This window comes from Aquila chrysaetos, chromosome 6 (assembly GCF_900496995.4).
Source record: "Aquila chrysaetos chrysaetos chromosome 6, bAquChr1.4, whole genome shotgun sequence".
NCBI classification, from domain to species: domain Eukaryota; kingdom Metazoa; phylum Chordata; class Aves; order Accipitriformes; family Accipitridae; genus Aquila; species Aquila chrysaetos.
In genome coordinates this window covers 18,827,048-18,847,658 of record NC_044009.1, presented here as the reverse complement: position 1 = coordinate 18,847,658, position 20,611 = coordinate 18,827,048, and the positions used below count along the sequence as shown (strand labels likewise).

At 39.1% G+C, this 20,611-nt stretch overlaps 3 protein-coding genes across 9 annotated transcripts in view; 1 reads left to right on the top strand and 2 right to left on the bottom strand.

Annotated features, from left to right (window-relative positions):
* Positions 1-10,426, bottom strand: part of MFSD6 (major facilitator superfamily domain containing 6) — a 48,801-nt gene extending 38,375 nt beyond the window's left edge. The window contains exons 1-2 of one of the 2 annotated variants that reach the window (XM_030016945.2): positions 10,146-10,426; positions 6,975-7,047 (exon numbers count right to left, since the gene is read on the bottom strand). The gene's annotated coding sequence lies outside the window, so the exon portion shown is untranslated. The remainder of the gene's footprint in view (positions 1-6,974; positions 7,048-10,145) is intronic. The other variant, XM_030016943.2, reaches the window with a different exon arrangement.
* Positions 10,427-10,768: 342 nt separating this feature from the next.
* Positions 10,769-20,611, top strand: part of HIBCH (3-hydroxyisobutyryl-CoA hydrolase) — a 49,169-nt gene continuing 39,326 nt past the window's right edge. For all 5 annotated transcript variants that reach the window (XM_030016952.2, XM_030016950.2, XM_041124389.1 and 2 more), the window contains exons 1-6: positions 10,769-10,956; positions 11,939-11,981; positions 12,749-12,889; positions 14,357-14,441; positions 15,350-15,430; positions 17,544-17,596. In XM_030016952.2, coding sequence (XP_029872812.1) covers positions 10,925-10,956; positions 11,939-11,981; positions 12,749-12,889; positions 14,357-14,441; positions 15,350-15,430; positions 17,544-17,596 — 435 coding nt within the window. In that variant the 5' untranslated portion in view covers positions 10,769-10,924. The remainder of the gene's footprint in view (positions 10,957-11,938; positions 11,982-12,748; positions 12,890-14,356; positions 14,442-15,349; positions 15,431-17,543; positions 17,597-20,611) is intronic.
* C6H2orf88 (chromosome 6 C2orf88 homolog) overlaps positions 12,705-20,611 on the bottom strand; it is a 66,245-nt gene continuing 58,338 nt past the window's right edge. Inside the window, exon 6 of one of the 2 annotated variants that reach the window (XR_003923824.2) lies at positions 12,705-13,299. The gene's annotated coding sequence lies outside the window, so the exon portion shown is untranslated. Of the gene's footprint in view, positions 13,300-17,345; positions 17,817-20,611 lie in introns of those variants that run through there. The other variant, XR_003923823.2, reaches the window with a different exon arrangement.

The following is a 20,611-nucleotide window of genomic DNA, read 5'->3' as shown; positions in this document are numbered from 1 at the left end:
TGTAATAAGTGCTACTAACCCTCATGCTTTGCCTTAAACAATAGCTTATAGATGTACTGAGTTAGGAAGGCATTTTTCCTATTCTGCAGAGCCATTCTAATGCACTTAAAACAGTAGCATTTCCTACTAGTGCAGGTCCATCAGTATATGAGTGACAGAAGGAGAAGCCAGAGCAAGCTATCAGTAACTGGCTCCTTCCTGACATCAGTCATATCTAAGTCAGAAAAGCAGTTGTCAAATGTGCCTTGTGTCTTCCATAGCCTTGGCCATTGATAACAGCAACAGCAGGGAATGTTAAGGAAAGCCTAAGGTCTCGGTTCCTTCTTTCTTTGTAGCATGTGTGCTGAATAATAGCACTACAAAGACTGCAAATGCCATCAGCTGTGAATTGTAGGGTTCTTTGTTATTCAGGTTGTAGTGGAATAAAAAAGTTAAACAATTACCCTAAACACTGTGGAGGACAATTGCGAATCAGCCCTTCCGATGCCTAAAAACCCTTCAGACAACACTCTCAGAAGTAAGACTTCTAATCTTGAAAATTCTCTGGTAAACTGGATTATTTATAATTTCCATTGACAAAAATGAAAATACGTATGGACATACATGTACATGACACATAGGTTGCCTGTCTACCTTATATGTCTCTCTCACTTTCTAAATTAATAATTTAAGCATCAACTACCATTCCAAATAGTAATACTGGAGAAGAATTTTTAAAGACCTCAAACTGCAATGTATTTTAAATTTTGACCCAACAGTCAATTTTAAGTCAATGCAGTATCATTAAAATGGAATGCAGTAACTGGTTCACAAAACCTGTCTTATCTTACCTACCTTTAGATTTATTAGCTAAACAAAACTGGTAAACCTTTGGACTCTGAGCTGGGTGGGGGTGATCTCTTTGCAACAACAATGGCTGAACAAATATATATACACAAAAGGCTCAAAAGGAGGAAACACGTATTGGAAGGTTGGCTACTAATTAACTCAGGCCTGTCTGGGAAATGGAGAGAGAAAGTGAACTTAACTACAGTTTCAACTCTATGGAGTTGAACTTTCATTTAGCTATTTACTGAGCTGAAGCACTTTAAAAACCTGGCTGAGCTATAGTTTTCTTATGAGATAGGTAAACACTGCCCACATTCTACATGTCAGATAGGTGTGAAAGATTAACACAGATCTGCAAACAGTTCCCCTTCCTGGACAAGAAAGGTGAAGGTTACACAGCATGGGTCACCAAAATCTTTGGCAAAAAGTTTCCAGGTATTTAAGATGAAGTGACATCTTCTAGGGAGAATGTTTTCCTTCACCTTCTAGAAATAATTCAGTATATTCCTGAGACATCTGCTTCCGGTTGTTATTACGCAGTGACAAAGTCACAATCCGTTGTTGCAGTCATTTTGTAGTGAGGAATTATGTTACCTACAAGCATTATGACTGCTTATTGTGAATAACTAACAAAAGCAAACAAATTACTGTGAAACAGAGAGCTGACTGCTTGTGCAAATACCTACAACCTCCTGAAATTGCATACTGGAGGACCTGACAGAATTTTGGGCTTTTTACTTCCGTAAATACTAGGCTTTTTTTACTTAAAAAATGAAGAAGGTGGGAAATTCTCAGATAGGTGGGAAATTTCCTCAGAAGAAAAGATAATTGAAATACTCTTGAGGAAAGGAGTGTGGCTCAGTGAGCGCATTTTAATACGGCATGGCTTTCTTTGTCCTGTGCTAAAAAAAAAAAAATCCTCATTTTCTTCTGTAGAGCTGGGTAACAGCTGATAGGTGGCAGCACTACAGGCTTGCATGTGAAGCAGTGGTCAGATTATTTGTTCAGAAAGAAAAAACATGCACCCATCCCTTCTAAAATACATACAAGACCCTGGTTGGATACCTGTTTATAACAGTTTACAGAACTGCTTTTCTTTTCTTTTTTAAAGAAGGGGAAAATATATTCCATGTGTTGATTTGTAAAGCAAGACAGAAATTCAAAGCATGTGGTATCTGAATCCTCTTCCTCTGGATCCCATAATCCTGGGTCATTGTGCTATGTGGCATTTTCTGGTATATGCACTGCAAACATATAGATAAAGTATACTTACTGTTTAGCTCAATAATAGGAGCTATCTTTTGTGCAATGACAAGATACCATTTGTTATCATCAGTGTATAGCATCTTACTGTTTCGACTATAAAGTTAATGCTGATATTACAATGAGATGGTAAATGTTACTTTCTTCACTTCACAGAAGTGAAAACTAAAGCAGAATAGTGAAAAAGCTACAAACTTATTTCTCAATGTCTGCTTCTTCTGACTATTTAAAGAATGTTGAAAATTGTATGTTGCTATTGTAATTAAGATGGCAGACAGCTGTGCCTGCAAAAATTCAGCTGTCTCTTACTAGGAAGAGACTAGTTGATGGTGAATGTTCCAAAAGGCTCACAAAAGCTACAGGGATGCTAGTGGTGGCACAGGAAAAGGAATGCACAGTCCAAATGTGTTTCATGATTCTCCTGCTCAGTCATGGGGAAAAAAAAGATTTCCATTACATTTCAGATTGAAAATGGATTTTTCTTTAATTTTTTTTTTTTAACATAATGTTTCTGCTTTCTTAGAAAATTGTTTAACTTTAGCATAAAACAAACAAAAGACGTTTCTTCTTGGTGCTGGCCAAAACTTTCTCCTCTTGAATTGTTTTTTTAGGCTACAAATGTCAATAAAATCACTTTTCAAAGTGTCTTCAATTTACGAAATAATGTCCTAGGCTAATTCCACATGGTGCTACATCTCCTAGGCAGAAGCGCAGCCTTTAATTCAAGCAACAGATTTGTGTGCTTTAATATCTTGGCAGGTCCCAGATTGAAACCCTGCTGTTAATTCCTGCAGTTAACCATACAATAAAGCATCTTCTCACTCCTAGAGCCTGAAGAAGTGCTCTTAGCAACAGTTCTATAAGGTAGTGCCTGCATTTTTCTTGGCAGACAGAGGTGTGTCAAAGTATGACTAAATCACACTGTGTTGCATGTTATTTCTGAAATAATTATATATTCCCATATACTGCTTTTAGCAGCATGAACCTCCATTCCAGTCTGCTATTGCAGAGACAGAGCAAGAGAGAAGGAGGGACTGTCCAGGTCTGGACAGGAGAACCAGTGGCATCATGAAATCCACAGGGCAGACAGAAGATTGAGATTACAGAGAGGAACTAACGATGCTAGAGACATGCATTTCCTGTGAACAACTTAGATCTATATTGTGCCCTGCCACAGCTGCCACTGCCTTTCTTCACTGAGCAGTATATCACTGGGGAAGTATATCCACTGAATGAGGGCTCCAGGAACCAAGTACTCCATCCCTGTCACTTCCACTCCAAGTTTGTTTATGATCCAGGATGACTATATTTCTTTAAAAAAAACAAAAACAAACAAACACTTTCCCTTCTGACTTGCTACACATCCTTTCCACCAGGTTAATAATTATACACAGAGCTGGTAAATTGAGTTGCATTGAAGCTAGCATTTGCTCACAATTACCCCATATTGGAGGCTGGTAATTTATACTCACAAACAGAATGTATCTGCAGCAATGAATGATGTATGCTTATTTTTTAATAGCTTAAAGGCCTCTGTTTATTCTGCTGACATATTTTTTCCTCTTTTTTAAGTTCTCCAATCTGCTCTGCTGTCCTTTGCATCATTTGTGGCATTAAATGAGATATCTTTCCCAGGCAATGTTCTTCAAAGGCATTATTTTATGAACAGTTCTAGTTGCACTCCAGAATTAAATAAAATAGAAAGAAATTTTGAAAAATATTCTTAATATTGACTTTAAAAATCAAATGTAGATCTTTTCAAGTGAAAATTAATACCTGTGCGAGGTGTCAGATGAGTAACATGAAAAGATTTGAATACACACACATCCATTTAATAAGATACTGACTGTCATGCTGTCAGGCAAACTGCCCTGCTGAAGAGCCTCACTTTAATTTAGAGCAACAAATTCTTAAAATAAACATCTGAGGTTCTCTCTCTACTAATCATATCCCTGGACTGTCAGAAAGCTACTAATTAGCATCAAATGCTTTTGTACTTCATTCACTATGATTTTGACTGAAACAAAATGAGGTAACTAGGTGTTCACTACAATCCCTGAGAACGAAATGTTTTGATACCAGATGGTTCAAGACCAAAGTGTGTGACATTCCAGCTGAACAACAGATAAAACAGGGAGGCCAACAGTAATGTTATATACAGGACTGAGCTTCTAAAATATATTTTTAATGATTCTAAATGTTTGGGGTTTTTTTACTGCTTCTTGAATAATATCATTCCACCACAACAGATCATACGAGGAAAATTTCAGGCTAACAGTAGTTGGCAAGATAAGCATATAATCTGCATTTAAAATCTGATGTACATTCATTGATATAAAAGGTATGAAAAGCACTACCTTTAAAGTTAACTGAACCAATGCTAAATGCAAGAAGGAATTACAAGCGGGCCAATAGTGCTTCAAAATGCTACTGACAAAGGAATTACTGCAATGTTTTAAAGTAAATCAGTCAAGTGACATGAACTTACTATTTGGAATATTGTTCCTCCTCAGGGTGGGTATGTAATTCCAGTAGATTATAATTATGAGTTACATAAGATTCAGCAGAAGGTTATAAAGATATATTTAAAATATTAATCACCATTCAGAAATAAGACTTTTAAAACATCAGGATAATTAGTTCCATTAAGGTTACATCTCCATTGATACTGCTTTAGCTCTTGGTAACATAAGTCCATCAGCTGATCGTTATGTTGTGTCACATGCAAATGTGTTAATTAGGCTTATTCATAACTTACTTTGTTTCTGAGCTGATCAGCGTAAGGAATTATGCCTGCATTTTTCATTCCTACTCTAGGGTAAAATCTCCAGAGCTACAAGAGACAGGCTGGCAGGGGGGGAGGCACTGAAGTCAGTGAGCCCAGTTCCCTACTGCATTGTATCTGTGCAGTCCTGGTCTGTGAAACAGGTCTGGCAAACTGCTATGTCTTGACTGGAAGGTAAGTTGCCTTATGACATGATTTCACACTCCTTTTCCAGGAAGAAAGTTACTTCACAGGGCTAAATCCATTCAAATACCAAGTTTGAGGTTACTACTCACTAGGAAAAAATTACATGCCCTATACAATATTTTTTAAAAATCTCCTATATTTTGAGAGTCAAATTTCATTAATTGGATCTTATTGCATCTCTTTGAATCATTACAGACCACATCCTGATATAAGATCATCATTATATACATTACTGCATCAGTAATGGATATGTCTATATATATAAGTCTAATGCTGGTGAGAAATCTAGTCAAAATAAATTTATGGGTAGAGTTTTGGATTGAGAAAAATGCCTGTAACTAACTCAAGTTAGGACAAATTTGATTCGGATTACATATTGTAATACCTGTATTCCAGATAGCAAAGTCAAACCAAGTCAGAACCTGAAAGCTGTTCTGTACCCTTGGTTCTTGGAGTCTATCAGAGAGATTTCTTAAGAAACAGCAGTACCACTTTGCACTCTATACCACTAGTCTTACAAGTTCTGTTTTCTTATACTAGTTTCAGTGCTATTTTCATGTAATACAAGCAAAGAACCTCAAATAACATCCTGTTAACATAAATATGCTTGAATTTAATTTCTTATAGAAGAACAAATTTAGAGTAAATCTTGAATTAACTGATATTCTGGGATAGTGCTATTTCAAGAGGTCCAACAGGGATAGTATTTTGAAATATAGACCCACACTGTGTGAAAACCACATGCCTTTTTCTCTTCCTACATACAGGCAGCTCTGACTCTCACAGAATCAAGCAGATCCACCGTGAGCAGAACAACAGACGTGATGACACAACGGGATGCAATGCAAGTATCATTTGCTAAGCAGACTCCCGAAGTCTTGTAGGCAAGCTCCCCTGAGTGAGGAGTGCTGTCTGCCATTGTACCATTACTTGCACTACCAGGTAAAAAGAAACTCAGTTTCATTCTTTCCAGACCTGGGAAACTCAACCTTAAGAACTAATCACACACCCGAAGACACCCTCAGGAGTAAGATATCCTTGGGGGATTTTTTTGGTCTGCTGGAAGTTAACTGTCCTACCAACAGAAAATTCACTTTCCTCTGGCCCCATTCCCACACACACTCCCTACAGCTATTTCCACCCACACTTCAGCTCTTTTTAACTGTGTTTAAAAAGCTGAGAGAGAGAGAAAAGTGCTGCTGCTGCTGCTAGTGCTCCTCCTCCTCCTCAGGTGGGCGGGTTGGTAGCTGGTCAGTTTTCTGCAGCATTTCTCATTGCTGGATGCGTGGGAGGCCGAGAGCAGGAAGGGAAGGAAGCGGTCCTCTTAGCAAGGGAGGCATATCAAAGCAAGTGGGAAGCAAATAGCCCCTCCCCACCTGCACATATGCAATTACATGCAAATGAAAGACTAACACAATAGATCTGCAATCAGAGCTTTCCCAGCTGTGGTCCTAAAAGATCCCAAACAGCTTGGGTCTCAAAGCCAAATTCAGGGGTGACCTGATCTCTAGGAAGATAGCATTTTTCACCCACTAAGAACAGACCCGTGGGGAGGGAAGGGGGAAGGGAAGAGGGCATTCCTTACAGTTATGGTTTTGTACGTAGGTGGAGGGTGGTTTGAGGGGAGGAGTGACAGATTGCTTGTGGCAGCAGGGAAAAAAGATGTAGGAGGGTGTTTGCCCAGGGTCCCGTCTAACCTAGGGGGTACTGGCAGGGTGGATGCAGCGCGAGTGGTATGTCTAAGCTGGGGCGGTGGGAGGGGAGGAACCCACTGGTGGATGGACCTTGCTTGGAGCCTCTCTCCCAGCCTCATCAACAGAGCAGCATCTGCAGCAGCAGCAGGACCCAGCCACCCCCACATTTTCCTTGGTGCCCTCTGAGGCCAAAAGAAAATGGAAGCTACTCCACTCACACAGTTTCATTATGGATTTGCTTTCATCCTTTTCCAAACACTTCTAGTTCCCCACTGATAAGATGCAAATTAACTGGTTAAAAAAAAAAGAAAAGGAAAAAAGAAAAAAAAAGGTGGTTTTTTTTTCCCCTCTCACACACTTTCTTGTTACAGGAGAAATTCACTACTGCATGCCATGAGCTGTGCCCTCCTCCTAAATCTATGACTTCAGATGTTTTATGGATGCATTATCTGGAAAGTCTCCGACCAAAAGCCCTGGGGAAGGTACTCTGTTCCCATGGGATTACTCATGTTACAGACAAAAGCAAAAATTTTCTTCTCCATATTACGTATGTGTTTCAGTCCTTCGTGGGCTGGCCTATTGTTTAAGAGTGGAGAAACAGATTAGTGTTCCACTTATTTTAAGTCTACTTCTACTCTCACTGACGTCAATGGAAGACGACTCTCCACTGCAGACCTGAGCCTTTAGTACTAGGTGTCCATGTTGGTGCAAGGAAATTTGAACATGTATCATCTGTGCAGGTGTTTTACAGTATTGTCAACTGAGCCTGGACTGAGAAAAAACAGTTTGAGGATTGCTTGTCAGTACAGTAATAACCAGTTAGCAGGGATGAACTGGAAATTTTCCCATTCTATTCCTCAAGCCTTCACAGACTCATTTTCCCTTACCTTCATACACTGCAAGGATGCACTTACTACCCACACAGAGAGAAATTAGATGCTAGCTCTTAGAGCAGAAGAGGAAAAGATTAAATTTACAGCAAGCCTGACACAGGAGCATGGGACATGATGAAGTACTTGTACCATTTTACTACCTGGTCTTGGTGAACTACATTGAGAGCTCTCAGATGCAAGTGAGAGGTACAAATTAATGATTAATTAGGAGTATATAGGTGGCATACAGAATGTAGCTGAACTGCTCTTGGAATCCTTCTTGGGAGCAAGAGTTCCCACATCCTGAAGTTACATGTTTTTCTGGAAAAGAAACCAAAAAACCCCAGAAACAAAACCTGAAAACATCTGCTCAACTCTAAAGTCCTCCCACAGTCTGCAATTTCTCTTTCCAAACCTTCTGAACACACTGCCAGGAAATTTCTTCAAGGGGAGGAATTACAACCTGCCTATCCTTCTGGCTATTGCACTTATACTCCCTGAGTTCCTGGCTTGGTTACTAGGGGTGCTGGTCACCCCTAGTATATCCAGTCTCCTGCAGCCCTCTTTGCTAATAGTAATATCATCCATAAACTCGCAGGTTAAAGGTCATCTCATCCCACTTATTCTCATGCGACTGCATTATTTTCACTCTTTTTCCTATTTCTACTTATAGAAGTCTTTTATTTACTTTTTAGAAAACATTTTCACTTTGATATTCCAGTGCAAAAAATGGGGTGTGCAAGAGGACTATTAAAAACCAGGATGATATCTGAGTTACTTTTTGGACTGGCTTGCAGGCACTAAATGGCTGTCTGTGAGAAAATTGCAGTTTTCTAACACCCACTTCCCCCCTACCCCAAAAAATCTATAGGTAAATTCAAGCCATCACCAGCATGTTTTAAAATTAAGAACACTAGGCTCAAGGAAGATGGCTCTTCTGTCACCACCTCTTATTCTTGAAACCAATTTAAAAAAGGGGGGGGGGGGTGTTAAAGAAAACATTAAGTATAAATTCAGTGTCAGGACCATGGAAAGAAATCAGTAGCTGTCGCAAGACAATGCTTGCTGTTACTTCATTGTTTACAAATGAGCAGGCCCCACTCTTGTTCTAAATCAGACATACAGCTGGAAGACGACAAAGAAAGGACCTACACCATTATTTATACCGAAGCCAGGGGGGAAATAGATTAAAATCAGCATAAGTAAAAGATGAATCAGACCAGTGACTTCTATTTTGGTCTCAAGAAACAGACATCCTATGTAATCATGTCCTGATCACAGCCTTGTCTAGGTGCACCATGTGCAGGTGGAATTTATTAAGAGATTTCCAGCGGTTTCAAACAGCCTCCACCTGCTCCTACCCAAGGTTAGCTTCCACACTGATTTCTTAATTTCTGCAAAAAGTTCATCCTACAGAAATGTTCTGTTCGTGTTTGTCTGTGAAATGTATAGACTTTCAGACATAGGATATGAAGTACAAAATGTTATCTGCTTAACAAACTCCTCATAATTTGGTTATGCCTGGATGAGAGATGCAGAGTTATCCTCAAAAATAATTTTTAAAATATAAATCTAAGTAAGGGTTCAGATTTGGCAGCTGTGATAATTTGGTGTCATTTAGACTGGTTTAGATTAAATTGCATGGTACTTGCTGTAAAACAGCATACAGGGCTGTATACATTCAAGATGACACTAATAGGCTGCATCTTTAATGATCATATAATCTGTAGGCAAAAGTTTGAATAGTCTGGATTGCCTAATGAATTCTGCAATTAATTAGTTTGCAGTAGGCAGTCTCCCAATGCCTGCAAAAGCACCTTACGTCCTGTTGTCAGTTGTTTTTTGTTCACTGTGTATAAGACTGAAAACTGAGACTGCATAATACAGAAACGTTCTGTGTCCTTTTTTGTGCCTATTTAGTCTGATTTTTTACAACCAAATTTAATATACCCTGAGAGTTACTGCAACAGAAATGTCAATACAGATGATGCTGCTATAAGCAGGGGCTGAATCATTTCTTGAAATGAAGAGCAAGGTTGCCCTCTGGGGACTTCTCTAGAAGTGCTTCCGAGAGCTGATTTTTTTGTTGCAGCAAAAAATTTTGCTACAAGGTTTTAACCTTACTGTTTTTAAATACGGATCTGAATCAAGACAGCCAGTGCTAAGAACTTGCTACATTGAGAGGTGATGAAGCTACATTTCTACCTAATGCACTGTATTGTCATTTACTCCACGGTTCACTTTTCAGTATCAGTCTCATGGGGGTATGTGTCAGCCTAAAAATATCCATGGAATGGTCTGATTTAGTTACTGAAATAAAAGTGAACTTAGTACTATGGACTCCTAGCGTGATGGCCATAAATTCTCAAGTGCCTTAATCTTCTTTTTAAGTCAGTTTTCCCAGTTGCTGTTTCTGAGCCTATTTATGCTGAACACATGCTGTGTTAGAGCTCACAATTCTGTCTGTAGCTACTGTCAGGGCAGTAACCACGCTAGCTGCTTAATCTCTGTATTTACCTTCTAGGATAACCAGGTTTTGGTGGGACGTTACATTAGAGCAGCTCCTTAATCCCAGCTCACCAATCTGTGTGTCAGTAGGTAAGAGGACAGCAGAGGTGTGGCTGCAGGCGTAAAGGATGAGGAGAAACCGGGAGGTCAGAAATTAAGAAACCGGTTTTGCCGCTGAAAACAATGCATCCTCAAAACGCAGTTTCAGTCCACGAAGTTCGGCTCTGAAGGTAACCCGGCAATGCCGGCTTTCTTCACCTTGGGCACCAACCACCACGGTTTATGTTATCGCTACATACGGCACCATGGCCTCCACCGACGAAGCAACAGCCTCACCTCATGTCCTCACACCTCCCGGCCTAAGCCGGGACGGGGAGCAGCACTCCTTCAGCCCAGATCCTGTCAAGGTAAGGAAAACCCTTCATAAAACTACCGAGCAAGGGGCCTGTAGCCTTGCTTTACGAACCCCATGCCGTCGCCCTGCTGACCTTCCGCCTTTGTCAGTCGCTACGTTGACTGGATAAAGGGCTGTTCGAGGGGGACCGCCCGCCGCCGGGTCGTCCCCTCCCCGCTCGCCCTCCCGCCCTCACGTACGTGAGGGCGGGAGGGCGAGCGGGGAGGGGACGACCCGGCGGCGGGCGGCCGCCCCTCAGAGCCGCCGGTTCACCCGGGAAGCGGTGGGGAGGGGTTGAGGGGAACGGAGCCCGTCCCGCCGACCGCTCCCCCGCGCATGCGCCCCCTCCCATGGGTTACCCGATGACGGCGATCGACCGCGCCGGTTAGCCGCCATGGCGGCCCGGGTACTGAGGCCGCTGCCCAGGTAACGGGGAAACGGCGGTGGCCGCTCTGAGGAGCGGCGGAGCTTCTCCCGCGCTCACCCCCCTCCCCGCCGAGGGGCTTTTAAATGGCGGCGGGGGGCGGCCGCGCCCGCAGCGTGGCGGAGCTTTGCGGCAGGGAGCGATGGTCTGGGAAGGGCTCTAACGCCCGGGATTGCGACCCCCTGAACTAGTGTAAAATACAATTTAGGCCTAGATTAGCTAGGCCAAGATTAACTTTCCCGCTCTAAAACGAGCAGGTACTTAAAAACTAGCTTAGGACGCCGGGACGTTCGCATGGAACATGTTAATTGGCTGGGTTTTGTGCTCTTAATTAGCTGAAAGGTAAAGGTGCTCGTTAATGTTGATGCAAGGCAGGTGTCTGAAGTCCAGCAAATGCCGTTGTTAACTGTCTTCCTCGGTACGGTGACGGTGAATAAGTAACACGTTCACAGAACGTCCCAGCGTGGGTATCTCCTGTCAGCGACAGAAGCATGAGCCTTGTTCAAGCTGTTACATAAACCCCACCTAAATGTATATACACACAAGGACGTGAGGGCAGCTTTGTTGTAATGGAAGCTTTGGAAATTCACAAGTTTTTGACAAGACCATTTTTTTAAAATGCTAGTATTTAAACGTTCAGAAAAGGGCTGTAAACCTTTAAGTGACACGCTGCAAAGTATGAAACGTGTCCCCCAAACTCTTTGTCTTATTATTTCCAGGTTCTCCTAACTTGCAATTGAATATGTTGCAAACATTAGTAGTTGGCATTGGTATCTGCTACCTATTTACTAGTAAGCAAAGAAGCTTCCAAGTGTTTTGATATCAAAATTGTACTCTAATTTACTTGATTTTAAAAAGGAGAATGTAAAGCAATTGTGTTCAGAAATTTTTCTGACAAAGCTTTGCTTAACTCAGCCGTCATATATTTGAGGATTGTGTAGCTGGTTTATGGTTTTAGCCATCTTTTTAATATTTCTTTTTCAGGCTGAAGCCATTCAACAGACTGCAAGTGATACTACAACATTTGGTAAGAACAGCATCTTGTTTGACTGAGTTGGAAGCTTTTAGGAGTGTTAACTCCCCTGAGGAAGACAGCACATGCAACTTGTAATGTGTCTGCTCGCAGGGGTTCTGAATGCCATTGTTCATTGCTCAGGCATAATGCCCATGTCTTTGAGCACTTTGTTACAAATTTCTATTATAGTGTAAATTAAAGCTTAATTATTTTGGCCTCACCTACTTTTATAGTTAATTTCTACATTAGCTTCTGTATATTCCTTAAATATCATTCAACTGTGAGTTTGAGATCAACTGTGAAAATACTTCAGTGATTTGTTCTCTACTGTTGAAAGTTACGTAAAGACAAAGCAGTGTGTACATCTGGGTTTCCAGTGTCAAACTGCCAGTAGGGACACATGGAACTGTCATTGTTATTATTGTTGCAGGTATTTTCAGAATGTCAGTCTTAAAGAATCATGGTTTTGTGTTTTACTGGGTTTTTTGGTTTTTTTTAATGAACTCAAATATCATTGTCAAAGTGTGTGTGGCTCAAAAAACTTGTCTGAGGTTTATTACTTTAAAGGACTCAAAGTGGTTTCAAAAGAACTGTTTAGGAAATGCAAATGAAACTTGAAGTACAGTGGGAAAGCCTTAGCATACATTTCCAGAATACATGTTTTATGATCTTAAATAGTGCATTTTGAGAATATATTTCCATAAACACTCTTGTAAGTATGTTACTCAAGGTATCTAACTGATGACATATGCTTTATTTTTTTGTTTTTGCATGTACAGAAAATGTCTAAGCAAACAGATTCGACAGCTGAAGTGTTGTTGGAAAAGAGAGGAGGTGCAGGTATAATAACTTTGAATAGACCCAAGGTTCTCAATGCACTAACTCTTTCTATGATCCAACAAATTTATCCACAAATAAAGGTTAGTAGCTCTGCTTCTACCCATCCACTATACATACGTTATCCCAAACCAATTTTAAAATTCAGTCTGACGCTTCTTAGTGTACTGCTTTAAAGAATGAAAGTCTGTGTGAGTGCATTGGCTAATGAGCTCAGACTTATAGGATGGGAAAGAACAGACAGTTTCAAGCAAGTTAGAAAGAGGAGAAGGCATGTAGGAGAAACACGCTGTCTGACAAAGTTAAATTTAGCATCTTGATAGATAAAGAGACACCCATATTAAAACCAGAGCTGAATTAAAAGGAAGCAGCGCTCAGTGTTTATATGTTCCTTTTGGCAACACCCAGCCGGTCAGTTGGCACACACAAATTCCAAGCTATACAGTGGTGTTGCCTCTCGACTGGGTGCACGTTTTGTGCGAAGGCTGTGTGGCTGAAATAAAAGATACAAGCCATTAGGAAGCAAGGTGCTGTCAGTGTCATTCCTTAAAGAAGAACTTTATGGATTTACAGGCACTGTTTCCACAAACTAGTGAAGTAATGTGAAATTTTAAGCATGCAAATAGTCCTTTTTAATTTAATGATGATATTTATCATATGCACAAAGACAAACTAATTAGATACCAGTATTTGTTGGATAGTTGCCTGCCTTTTGGTATTTTGGTAAATGGTTGTGTTGCAAATTTATGCATTCTTTGAAGAACACTTAAAGAAAGAAATACATAATCTGTAGTGCTGAGTACTGGGGTTTATTTGAAGCACAACCTTAAAAGGTGGCGTAATTTTAAGTACAGTTGCTGGTATACAGAAATGTCTTGTCTCTCTTTTATCTGTGTACACTTACTTGAATAAGTGATACATAAGCATAGCTTAGAGGAGGGGGAAAAAGCCTATAAAAGGCATCTTTTTTTCAATATGGTTGCACCACTGCTGAAGTCTTGTACCAGTGTATGTAATTCAGGAAAAAAACAAAACCCGTAGTCTTTGTACCTAGCAAAACTTCTGTGCACAAATTGATTTCATCCAAGCCTCTATTAGCATTGATTGCAGTCATTTTGACAAAATCCATCAACAATCTAAATGCTGTTTTCCTTTCCATGCATCTTAGATTTACACAACTTTCATGATTTGGCCTGAAACACTGTTGTTACATCTTCCATACTGTCAGCTTTCTGCCCCAGCATTCTGTTCCCATTGAGATTTATGTCGGACCCTGTTTTAGGGAGTGCTACCTTTCTTCAGAGATTGGGAGCTCTGCACAGGTGTTTTTCTGAAATATGTGAAGCAGCTCTGCTGATCTCCAGTGTCAAGGTTGAATAGGACACAGGGGTGGCAGAAGGACCTTTAGCTCTCAAACTTCAGTTTAAGACAAACAATTTTAAGATGGTTTGATTTGCTTTTTGAAAATGTAAAATAAGAATTACAGACAGTATACAGAGAAAGCATTTTTTGCACGGACTTTAATCTTACATGGAAACACTTCTTTTTAGACTTGGGAGCAAGATCCTGAAACTTTTCTAATAATTATAAAGGGAACTGGAGGAAAAGCTTTTTGTGCTGGGGGTGACATCAGAGGTAAGGACTATAGTCACTTAAACATTTGACACATCTTTGTCAGTTACTACTTTGCATTGATTTCCTTTATTTACTGTGACTCAGGTAAACAGAGGCTTGCTATACAACAGTAAGAGAGATTAGTTGTGTTGTCTTCTTATGACACCTTGATGTGCAGATGCTATTTAGGTTATTTGTCAGGAGACAGCTGTTGGAACATTGTATAAAAGAGTAAAAATTGGGTTTTTATGAATAACTGGTAATAGCAGCCAGTCATTCCTGGGAAGAGAGGGTTCCTGTCTCTATCTTTTTCTTCCCAGATTTTCATTACTGACAGCTTCTTTACAAGACATTTGAAGGGTCCTAATAGGTAGCTCTGTTACTATTGGATAATTTGTCTGATGTTTGAGATGGCTAGATACAGAGCTGACAATGGTGATCAATGTATCTGTGATTATTTTGTAACTGTGAGCCGTAAGAAATCTCCAAACTGTGAAAATTAGCAGTTGTTTTATATTTTAGGTAAACAAGTAGCACAGGTTATTGTTAAATTATGTCCTGCTCTAATTGGCTTCTCATTTTTAGTATTCAGAGTCTTCAATATAACCAGTTTTAAGTGACTGTTCTATATATTGATGCAAAATATCACAAACAAGACTACCAGGCATTAGGAGGGCTTCCATAGCATAGAAAATGGACTGCACTCTCACAAGTATGTGACAAAGTCTCCAGCATAATATAATTGACTCAAATTTGATTCTTTGCATTCATATTTAAGTTTGAGCAAATTTTCTCAAATAAAACAAAGTAGGATTAAGTTGCTGTTTGATTGCTGTAGGAAAAAAAACTGTTATCATGTGATACTAATTTTTTTACTTGTATTTTCTATTAAGCTTATAGTTATCTTTAGAATTTTTATTTCTCTTAAGCCATTGCTGATGCAGGAAAAGTTGGAGGTAGACTGGCACGTGATTTCTTCAGAGAAGAATATATCCTGAACAATGCCATTGGTATGTTTAATAGCAAATTCTGAAGCAGTACAGTTTTCATATTAGTTGCTTTGAGTGTAAATTCACTTGCTCTCTATAAAAGACTCTGGTAACATAAATAGTAATTTTTTTTTTTTACCAAGTTCAATACCAGTAGTGTAACGTATCTCATTGTTATACCTTGCATGCAGAATTTGTTTCTTTTGTTTAAGCTATTATGATAGCTACCTTATCCCATCCCATTGTTCTGGGTAGTTGTATTTCCATTATGGATTAATTAAGTCTTGGATGCAGACAGTGCAATTCTGCACTAAGTATCATTGATCTACTTCAAAGAAGACCTGAGATAAAAATAGATGCACAGAAAATCATTATTATTCAGGCAGAAAGCAGAAGATCAAATTATGTTAAAGCTTTCCATTTAAATAAACTGCATAAATGAATACGCAAGCTAGGAGTTAACTGCCTTAGTTTATTGCAAAGAACAGAGGAGTATGTGATCTTAAAATAACTAACAGCAAAGACACTCTGTACAGTTTAGTGGGGTAAAGGATATTAAGACAGGGTATTAACCTTTAGGGTAAAAGTCAATAGTTGAGTGTTTTGGTGAGAAGAAACTTCTCCAAACATACTTTAATGGAATACAGTTTGAGTTTTTTAAACATTGTATCCAGTGTTAGTCTCACTACAGGAGGAGAGGTGAACATCTTGCAGATCAGCTTAGGTTGACAGAAGAGCATAGAGTTATTAGAGTAAGAGTAATTTCTGAAGTTATTTTTACTTTGTTTGACAGAGTTTCTAGTTTTAGCATGTTTGTCATGTACCTTTCTTGCCTTCATCAAGAAAAATAGTTTAAGGTTTCATATACTTGGGAAAAACTAGTATTGCCATGGCAGTTGGACTAGATGACTGTTGTAGGTCCCTTCCAACTACCTATTCTAGTCTATTCAACTATTGCAAGGGTACATAATTTACCAGCTTGGTTTTGTTTTTTTTAAATGGTTAGGGTGTTCTCTGTCTATAATGCATGTAACTACAAAACCTAGATTTTTAACAACTTTGGTACAATTGTATTCCTTTAAGACTGACATTTCTGCCAAAAAGATTTAATTATATCTTATATTTTACAACTTAAAAATACACAGGGGAGCTGCTTTCACAGCATTTGCTATTGGGAAGGCATGCTTTTACAGAGATTTAGTTCAAAGACTAGCATCTAGAGCCCATGCATTGGCTTATATGTTCATGTAAAAACAAAGTTAAAAATGCAATTCTGTTATATTTTCTAACTACTAATTTAAAGGATTGAACTGCCTTTTAAAATAGTTCTTTTTTTAAACAAGGATCTATAGTTGCTGCAGAAAAGCTAGCAACATGGTTGCAGTGGATACCCGTATCAGCAACATGACTGAACTTTTAAGTCTGACTTGAAAACACTGAATATGAGGCAGCAGTTTCATTCACAGTGAACTTCTGAATCTTTCCATGAATGGTAATTGAAAGCATCAGATCTTTAGTTTTATGCCTCCAAAAGGCCCCAACAGATCAAGTTGATAGATAAAACTGTGGTACTTTAGGACATTATCATCTCTACCTGCCTGTGCCACGTTCAGGGTTGTAACATGCAACAGAGTTGGCAAGACACAACAGAGTTGGCAAGACACAACATGGTTGCATTGCAGTAGTTTACAGTCACATTTTGGCTGAAACCTACCAATGCATCTGGGTTTGTAGTGAAGTACTGGAGTGCTGGTACACACTGTGCTGTTACTCCAGGCTGTGAGGTGGGGTGAAAGGGAAAACTGTTGTGTCCCAGCAACCTACAAAGCTATTTATAATAGCCAGATGTGGCTAAATTGTCAGGTACTCGCACAGCAAACAATCTGACATTTGATGGTTGTATACTGTTCTCTTACAAAGCTTAGAATGCAGTAAATCAGTAACTGGTGTTTCTTTTAATTGCTTAAGAATTACATGAAGTACCTTCATTACAAGTTGATATTTTACTGTTTAATTTACCATTTATTTTCTGTTGCTCTTGCTGAAGTAAGACATGGGGAAATGTGTCATGTATACAGTTAGTCACAGGTTCACTCTTTTGAAAAAAATGTATATTTTTTTACATTTCTTACAGGCACTTGCAAGAAGCCATATGTGGCACTTATCGATGGCATTACAATGGGAGGGGTAAGTTAAGTACCTTGGTGTGATATCTGATGTAATTTGTTTTAAAGTAATGTAATATTCTGTACTTGAGTTGAATGAAGTGCACACATGATGTTTCAAACATTTCAATTCATTGTAATCTGAACCTTTGTCTCTGCTTGTCAGCGTAGATTGCTGCTCCTCTAGTGCTTCTGCTGTTCTTTGATAGCTAGTGCAACTGCTTTCTCTGAGGATCTGGCGACTGTGTTGAGAAAAAGAGGAAAATCCTGTCACTGTAGAAACAGCCCTCAAAGGTTTTCAGAATACTGAAGTGCAAGTTTGTAAATCATAGAAGAGCTGAGAAGAATTCTCCACTCAAAGTGTATTAAAAAATAGAACTATATGAAAATACAATTAAAGGACAACTGTTTGAAAAATATCCTTCTAAGCTATACTTTAACAGGCATTCATGAATTCTGTATTTTTCCAACAAATAATCTGGAAATACATCTACTTTCTCACCTCTGCAGTACTCCTAAAACGTGAGCTACAAGATCCTGATTTCCCCCCCATCGCCTGGACCTTATTACTAAAGCAACATGGATAAAACTCCATCACATTGCTAGTTATACTCAATGCTAGTAATTTTTTCGGCAATTGTTGGCTGTAAACACCATGAGCAGGTAGTTAAAGGGGCAATACCATGCTTTTCTACATGCTGGTATGCTATTCTCTTCCGTTTGACATCTGTTGGATATATTTGCACCATAGCAGGGAGTAGAATACAATAATCTTAAGTTATGTTGAACAATGAGTTTGACAGTGAATTCCGTCTGCCATATTATCACTTAGATTTATATTGTTTTTTGCACATCAGTATGATATGGGTATACAGTCTATTTAAATTAAGTTTGTCAAAGACAGGATGCAAGAAGTGGAACACTACATGATCCATCACCTATCATGACTCTTCCCTTTCCGTCTTTTCATACACATATCATTTTGTCTATTTTGGTTGTGGTCTTTTCAGCTTGTGATCTGAACATGCGATAGCTCTTTTCCCCTTTGCTTCTCTTCTCTGCTACCAAGCCCCAAAGATCTCAGCCAGATAGCCATTTTCTTCCCCCCAGTCTAGTATACATAAATAGTTTCCAGCATAAAGGGGACTAGCCTTGTAGCTCCTCTTGCAGAAAAAGTTTTTTATTGAACATAGGAGACCTGAAGAGTTGTGGGTAAGAGATAGGGAATCCATTTATTTTATGGAGTTTTGAGTAATAGCACAGATAGTTATGAAAGAGCAAAATTGCCCAGCAGCCGATGCCTTTTCAGAGGTCCTATAGATTGCTTTTTATGATTGTGGCCTAAGCAGGAATAGAATTTTGTCCTTTGAAAGGAAAGTATTTTTTTGAACTGAAAAGAGCGTAATGGAGTCAGATTATCCTGCCTTACTAAGATTCTTTATTAGTTTTCTTTCTTTTAAAGAGGTTTTAAAAGACAGCAGTTAGTCTGAAACTTTAGTTGGATATCCAAATTTTAGTAACGGATACCCAAATTTCAGTGGGACCTTGACAGAGTTTAACTGCCATTAGAGTTTGAATGACAACTTACTTGTTTATCTTCAGATACTAGTAGCAATTATCTTCATTTGGGGGACTAGATTTTGATTGAGCAAGTATGCACCCTAACATAGGGGAACAAGCAGGTAGGTCTCAAGTTCCAGACTACTTTTAAACCTTTTTTTTTTTTAAACCTTGAGTGCTATTTAATTTGCACTTGTTATACAGCTTCAGTTTACTCTGAGTTAATGTCGTTCCTACAGGAGTGCATGTTTTCATCAACACACTTCCCCCCAGGCAGTACATGGAATTATCTACTGATAATTTAACAAAGGAGGTCAGCAGTAGTATTTCTCAACACTGATGAATTTTTGTGTATGTGTTTTGTGTTAGTTTTTCATTGTCTTCTGTGCTTTTCCTTTCAAATGCCTCCCCTGTCTGTAAGATTTGGTTTGGTTCCTCTGAATGGACCAATGATTACATAGCAAAAGTGCGTTAGCTCCTATCTTTCCCTCACCCTCTTCTCTCACCATTTTCAGCACTGGGAGCCCCATCACTACTGACCTTAACCAAACTTAAGGCTTGCAGCCCTGTTTTCTACTGCGATACAAATAGGTTCACTGCAGTGGGATTTTATAGATTAAAACCTCTAGAACAGCCCTTGAACTTGTCATGGTCATACTGTTATCTCATTCTGCTTGCTGTATGGAAGTACTCTGTCCTACTGTAATTACTCACTAGAACTGCATTCATATGGAGGAGTTATTCTATTCATGGTATAATTTGATGCTTTGTTTTAAATCACTTAGATGCTAGCTTCTATGTTTTTAGCACAATCGGGTCATATTTCATATGCTCAAGATCTGGCTTAGTCGCTACAAGTCCATAGGAGCCAGAAACATTTGTCACTTGCAAACTACAGTAAATGGCTTTAAAAAAAAAAAAAATTACATTCAAGCCCTTGGCTTCAGAAGCAAGTGGTTTTAGCTTGGGCTTAAAAATCAAGGGATGCCTCTTAAACACTGCAATTTCACTATAGACCATTTATCTATGAATGAAAATGCAAGCAAGTCAATCTCAACCTTGCTCAAAAAAGCAGCGCTATGCACATGGAGTGCTCTATTGTTCTAACTTAAAATAAATTAAAAATCACACAAGTGTATTAGAAACTTAGTTATGTGCTTAGCTAGTAAAAGTTGCTACTGATGCACAGATATCATAAATCTGTGACGGTAAAACTTGGAATTGTACCAAGGAAATGAACTGGTTCCACTTCAGCATTTTGGCTAGAGACTGGTAGATGGCTTTCTTGAGAGCTTAATTAGCCAACAGATGGGGCTGTGGAGCTTATTTTCTGCACCTTCTTGTCTATACTCCTGTAGTTCATCAAAAACTGATATTCAATATAAATGTATCTTTTCATCTTTTTGTACTTATTCAGAGCAGTAAGTTCAAGTGACAACTATGTTTGATGAAGCAAAGATGACTGCATTTTACAAAA